The sequence below is a fragment of the Limulus polyphemus genome, unplaced genomic scaffold, assembly GCF_000517525.1.
Source record: "Limulus polyphemus unplaced genomic scaffold, Limulus_polyphemus-2.1.2 Scaffold10174, whole genome shotgun sequence".
NCBI classification, from domain to species: Eukaryota; Metazoa; Arthropoda; class Merostomata; order Xiphosura; family Limulidae; genus Limulus; species Limulus polyphemus.
In genome coordinates, this window is record NW_013675784.1 from 1 (window position 1) to 6,471 (window position 6,471).

General features: G+C 32.8%; 2 protein-coding genes across 2 annotated transcripts in view; one reads left to right on the forward strand and one right to left on the reverse strand.

The window, feature by feature from the left end:
* The first annotated feature begins 458 nt into the window (after window positions 1–458).
* LOC106476274 (ubiquitin carboxyl-terminal hydrolase 4-like) lies at window positions 459–5,507 on the forward strand. The gene is made up of 8 exons (XM_013936938.2): window positions 459–610; window positions 943–1,013; window positions 1,504–1,683; window positions 2,353–2,423; window positions 2,724–2,992; window positions 4,387–4,490; window positions 4,667–4,755; window positions 4,979–5,507. The coding sequence occupies exons 1-8, from the start codon at window positions 495–497 to the stop codon at window positions 5,108–5,110; spliced, it is 1,032 nt and encodes a 343-aa protein (XP_013792392.1). The 5' UTR covers window positions 459–494; the 3' UTR covers window positions 5,111–5,507.
* Window positions 5,508–6,169: 662 nt separating this feature from the next.
* The window catches only part of LOC106476273, a 10,686-nt gene continuing 10,384 nt past the window's right edge, over window positions 6,170–6,471 (reverse strand). The window contains exon 6 of the mRNA XM_013936937.2: window positions 6,170–6,444. The gene's annotated coding sequence lies outside the window, so the exon portion shown is untranslated. The remainder of the gene's footprint in view (window positions 6,445–6,471) is intronic.

The following is a 6,471-nucleotide window of genomic DNA, read 5'->3' on the forward strand; positions in this document are numbered from 1 at the left end:
GAGAAAACTGTCCTAATCATCAGACCATGCTGTCCCATTGAAACCAAGACCCTCGAATCATGAGAAAACTGTCCTAATCATCAGATCATGCTGTCCCATTGAAACCAAGACCCTCAAATCATGAGACAACTGTCCTAATCATCAGACCATGCTGTCCCATTGAAACCAAGACCCTCGAATCATGAGATAACTGTCCTAATCATCAGATCATGCTGTCCCAAAGCTGATCAGAGTTGAATTGAACAGCAATGTGTTTTTGCTGTGAAACAACCAAACCATAAAAATATATGAAAAAATAAAGTTTGTTATTAGCTTGAGATTAATGAGGTCCTAGTAATAGAGATATTACCTTTCTTATTAAGTAGGTTTCGTAATGTAACTAATACTATTATGAAGAAATTACATGATTACCAGTATTATCAATAAATATGACAATCAGAGATATTATAATGATATCTACTTCTTGATGCCATTCTTGTAGGTTTAAGTCTGGAATGAATAATTACACCATCAGCAGACAAAGTCTGTTTGGTCACCCCCTAATGGTATCTGTGCCAAGATGGGAATGTACGTACGAAATGTTGTACAACACAATCCTCAAGCATATGTCGTGAGTATTGCTTGTAATTTTAATACTTGTAATTTGCTGACATTTGAAAGATACATTCACCTTTATTATGAGTAAAAAATAATGAAGTATTAGTTTTTAATTGTAAGAAAATTTCAGATAATTCTTATACTAAAAGTACTTTTACCTTCTGATACAGTGTATTAAGTAATGTAGGAGTTTAGTATTTAGTTGATCAATGAGAAATAGTTAAACTAAAAGCTATTACAGGTTTTCTATGCTAGAAGGTATAAAATTGGGAAGCTATTAGATTATATCCATGGGTGTGATAATTAATTCTATAATTTTTCGTTTAACATTTTTATTCTTTCTAGTCGATATGTGCATCAGCCTAGCAAGGATGAAGAGTGGTGGATTGACAGTAGTCCAGAAGGAGTTAATGGAGGTACTTGTTTTAAAATATTGACTCGTACTACACAAGTTCAACTAAATGTATGTTGTTTGATGTGGGTATAACATTAATACAAGTGTTTCTGGACAGCTTAGAGATAGTTGCATCATCATGGACATAACTTTTTTGGAGAGATGTGTTTCTAATAGGATTTTTTTCTTGATGTCTTTGTACTAGTTGGATATTTTGAGCTTTTGGTTTCAAGGCTTATTTCTAATCTTTTTCATCTGTCCAGAATTTTCTCAGCACCACTACTCAGACACAAGTATATGCCGTACTGAAGATGATACTACTTAAGATAAACCTTACTTCTCAACATCATTTCTCAGTTTTTATTGACAAGCAACTAGAGACTGTTGTTTACAGTAATGGAGTGTTAAGTGAAGGGAAAATCTGATGGGAGAATTAACTATACATTTTGTAGAAAATAATCATTATTTAGAATTGTTGCATTTTAACATTTACAAAAGTATTTATTTATCAGAGGTAGATATGTCCAATGGATATAACAAATTGGTGGACAATGGAGACGATGAAGGCGTGAGTGATACAGAAGAAAGTGTGACAGAACCTCCAAGTTTATTCGTTATCAGCAGTGTTAATCCACATGCAACCATAGAGGTGGATGATTTTAAAAATGATGATTTACCTCTTAATTTAACGAGTAGGTACTGTTTTGTTTATTTGGAAAACTTACTAGAGTTAAACATAGTATGTTCACGTTTAAAAGAAATGTTACACTTGTCTATCCTTGAGAAATGTTTTATACTACATATACATACACAGCTGAGAACTGCAGATTTGGGACATTTCACCTCATAGCCCAGCAGGAATTAGTAATTGAAGGACAAACTTAAAAATCATAAATTTCAATAAACGGTTTTTGTTTTTAAGATGTAAACAAAATGCTTCTAATTGTTGAATAACTTTTAAAAAGTTCCTGTAACCAGGTGGCTCAGAATTTCACAACCAATTCTCAAAGTTGCTTGATGGCCAGCAGATATTTGTTGAAAGGATTGAAGAGCTTTTGAAATTTTAACTTGTTTGATATTTGTATTTTAAGATATATTTTGATAGCTGTAAACTATACAATTACCTTGTATTTTCTAACACTACTGAACTTTGTCAGTAGTGTTCTGTACCAGTAGTCAGTGCTGGTGATACTTAGACGGTGAGTTACACCAGAGACATGTCAACACGAGATGGTGATACTTAGTTTATAGTATAAGTTATGATTTATTTACTTTTTAAACCAATAAACTTGTATTTATATCTTTCTCCATCATTGGTCTGTTAGTTTGGTATATGAAACCCTTTTTGTGTTTTTAATTAGATCGTACATATGTTGCTGTTGACTGGCATCCCAAGGCCAAGAAAAAATTCTATGATGAGAAAGAGGCCAATGTGAGTAATTAAATTTTTATGCTGACTTTTGTCCCATGTACATGTACTTATCTCAAACCATTATATGACACAAAACATGAAAGTTTGAATATAATTCAGCATTGAAATTGTTGTAAATAGTTTTATTTTAGAAAAATTATTAAATATATTTCACATCTGTATGTAAGTTTCCAGTTTTGGAGCTGATTATTTGAATATCTTCATTAAACATAGTTTTCATTTTTCTGTACGCTTTCAATTTGTTAGTTTGAGTATTTCTAAAAGTTGTTCAATATAATTCAACTTTCTCTACACTTCCAGGAATATACTATTCACGAATCGATGAAAGCAAATTTATCACCCAAAGTTCAGCCGATAAAGTTGAGTGAATGTTTAAAACTCTTCATGGGCACAGAGAAGCTGGGAGCTGAAGACCCCTGGTACTGTCCACATTGTAGGAAACACCAGCAAGCTACCAAAAAGTTTGACCTCTGGTCATTACCTCAAGTTCTTATAATTCATTTAAAACGGTTTTCTTGTAACCGTTACTGGAGAAACAAGATAGACAGTCTGGTAGATTTTCCAGTTAGGTTAGTAAATGTGATATTGAAAGTAATTCATGTGTGGGTCTAGTTGGTACAGGAGTTCATTCTGAGTGTACTAATATTCCATAGGGACATTGCTTGTCATAGACTCACATTGTTAATAAGTTTAAATAATTTTTAATTACTGATTATAGAACATTGTTTCAATAACAGGTATAAAGCACATAAAGAATTAAATAGAGTTTAGCTGGCTTTATGACAGCAATTACATGTTAAATATAAAGCTGGACTAATAATTTGAAACAAAACAATTATAATGTTTATTCACTATACTTGATACTCGATGTTTTTCAAACAAATTGCTGCTTTCCATGTGACCCTTAATAACATTAACATAAAGCATTTTAACTAATGATATTTTGGTGGTGTGTTGCCGAGTTCATTGTCAGGTCTGAGAAGGGCTCGTTTATGTGGATCTGAGTGCAGTCCTGAGAGAAAAAGTTGATAATTAATTGTTTGTCAGGATGTTGGTTCAATCCATTTATTATTATACAAATTAGTAAATGAGTCTATATCTGTGATAGTGGTCTTGAGAAGGAGTTCACGAGTCTATAGCTGTGATAGAGTGGTCTTGAGAAGGATTTCATGAGTCTATAACTGTGATAGTGGTCTTGAGAAGGAGTTCACGAGTCTATAACTGTGATAGAGGAGTTCCCGAGTCTATAACTGTGATAGTGGTCTTGAGAAGGAGTTCACCAGTCTATATCTGTGATAGGTGGTCTTGAGAAAGAGTTCACGAGTCTATAACTGTGATAGAGTGGTCTTGAGAAGGAGTTTACCAGTCTACTATATCTGTGATAGAGTGGTCTTGAGAAGGAGTTCACGAGTCTATAACTGTGATAGAGTGGTCTTGAGAAGGAGTTCACGAGTCTATAACTGTGATAGAGTGGTCTTGAGAAGGAGTTCACGAGTCTATAACTGTGATAGAGGTCTTGAGAAGGAGTTCACGAGTCTATAACTGTGATAGAGTGGTCTTGAGAAGGAGTTCACGAGTCTATAACTGTGATAGAGTGGTCTTGCGAAGGAGTTCACGAGTCTATAACTGTGATAGAGTGGTCTTGCAAAGGAGTTCACGAGTCTATAACTGTGATAGAGTGGTCTTGAGAAGGATTTCCAGTACTGTCAAGTTCTTGTTGTTTTATTTTCTAGCTTTCATTTATTTTATAAAAGATGGCAAAAAAATAAAGAACATGGCACAGAGTCTGAAATATCTCCAAAACTAGAAAGGTGGTAGGAGCAATACATATGTCAACACGCATAAGAAAAGTTTCAGAAAACTTGTATGTTGTTGTTTTTGTTGAACTTTGGTATTATTTGTTCTTCTGGTAAAAGTCCCTATTTTCTAGATATCACTGATAATTTGTTGCTTACATTTTTAGTGGGCTGGATATGACACATTATGCGATAGACCCTAACCATGGTCCAGCAACTTATGACCTTATAGCTGTAGCCAACCACTTTGGAGGAATGAGTGGTGGTCACTGTAAGTTTTATCATTTAAATTATTCTATGACAAACCAAGAGTATAGACTGTTAAACAATAACACTTTAATATAACTATATGGTGCATTAAACACTTAACAATGTTCAGATGATTACCCCAGTACTGTTGTATGAAATATAGCATTGTTGACAAACTAATTGTTGTATGTGATACAGATACAGCCTATGCCAAGAATAAAGATACACACCAGTGGCATTACTTTGATGACAGTAATGTCTCCCCTACCTCAGAGGAAAATATTATTGTAAGTATCATTGTCTTGTCTATAAACATGTTACAGTAAAACACTAGGTCTATTTATCTTCTCAACTTGAAATGTGTGGTGCAATTCAGAATTAAACCATCTAGATAATAATAAGAGTTATATCCTGGCTATGATAACTTGTATTTTATTTTTCTCTTATATGATTGTACATAGTGAAAATATCAATATTTAACAAAGTTTTAACACTAATGTATCTGTTCAGTCCAAAGCAGCCTATGTCCTGTTTTATCTAAAGAAACCAGAAGCTGAGACGAGGAAAGAAGAGACAGTAACTATTTCTCAAAACGGACAATTAAGGAATAATGAGGAAGATTACAACATGGATATACATTAACCACCAAACAGTTTAGTAATATTGTTGGATTAATAATTAACGGCTCTCTTGGAGAAGAAAGAAATTTAAAAGTAAAGTTTATAGTGAAAGTGTTAAACCAAAAATAAGAATTTTAACTCGTGTTCAACTACAGTGTTTTGTACATACAGCTAGAGTAGTCAATTCAAACCTCATCAAGGGTACATCTCTAAATACTGAAAAGGTGCAGTTTTTGGAAGATTTGAACTGTTGCTCTTGGTTGCTTTAGTCATCTTTTCATAAGAAATGTTGTTTTTAATTAATACAATGTATTTTAACTTGTTGGGAAAGTTGTTTTCAGGAATTACAAAAACAGAATAATGAAACAATGTTATTAATTTCCTAATTGTATAATATGAAACTGAATAAAATGAAATGTTCCTGGAAAATAGACACATTATTTTATTTAATTACTCTAGGGTATGAGTACTTAAAATAGTGGACTGGCTATGTACGCTTTACTGATCCAGAGGGCAACTACTAAGTGCACACATCAGGCCTTATAATGTCACTGAACCCTATATAAAATGGAAGAAATTTTTCTCTCTCAATGTTAAGATCAAAGCATTATTATATATATTTCTTGTACCAGTAAATAATTTTTCATAGAAACTATAATGGAGGTTGTTACTATTTAAATGCATTTTGTTTTTCACAATTGAATTAAAAATTAAAGGAAATAATAAAGCAGGACTTTTGATATTTACAACACTTCAGTAACTGTTTACTGTCTATGAGTACAGTACCATTCTTGTGTAGTTCCAGTCTTAAGCACATATTTAAATAAGTAGTTTGTCCTTAATGCAACTAATGAACCAACTAATGAGTTATTGGAGATTTTGTAAAGAACAGTTTGCTACTACCAGGATATCTGGAACACGTCATCTCCGATAACGTATTAACGGACTTTCTTTACATACTAGTCTCAAGCTTCAGTTGTTCATTATTCTCTGTCTTCAACATAAAAACTAAATTATTTTAAATTGACCAACTTTATCTCTCTGTAAAAACCATACTTATACATTAATGAAATGAAGCCAATTTCCACTGGCTAATTTCATTTACTCATCACTCAAAGATGGAAGTTATATATAAAATTGTACAACTTCAAAACCCATAAGCATATGAACATATGAAATAAAGCACCATATAATCTAAACAAGCTACCAACTGGAGTTTCTTGTTGAGTAAAGTACAGCACAGTATCTTCAGACCAATCCATGTTATGATTACTGATTCAGTATTAATCTGAACAAGCCACCAACTGGAGTTTCTTGTTGAGTAAAGTACAGCACAGTATCTTCAGACCAATCCATGTGATAATTACTGATTCAGTATTAGTC

What these genes read in the sequence shown, in the direction of transcription:
- LOC106476274 (XM_013936938.2), top strand. Translation starts at nt 495, where the DNA reads ATGAATAATTACACCATCAGCAGACAAAGTCTGTTTGGTCACCCCCTA. An exon ending in ATGATGAGAAAGAGGCCAAT is followed by an intron (nt 2,424 to 2,723) that starts GTGAGTAATTAA and finishes CTACACTTCCAG; the next exon opens with GAATATACTATTCACGAATC. An exon ending in CCTCAGAGGAAAATATTATT is followed by an intron (nt 4,756 to 4,978) that starts GTAAGTATCATT and finishes GTATCTGTTCAG; the next exon opens with TCCAAAGCAGCCTATGTCCT.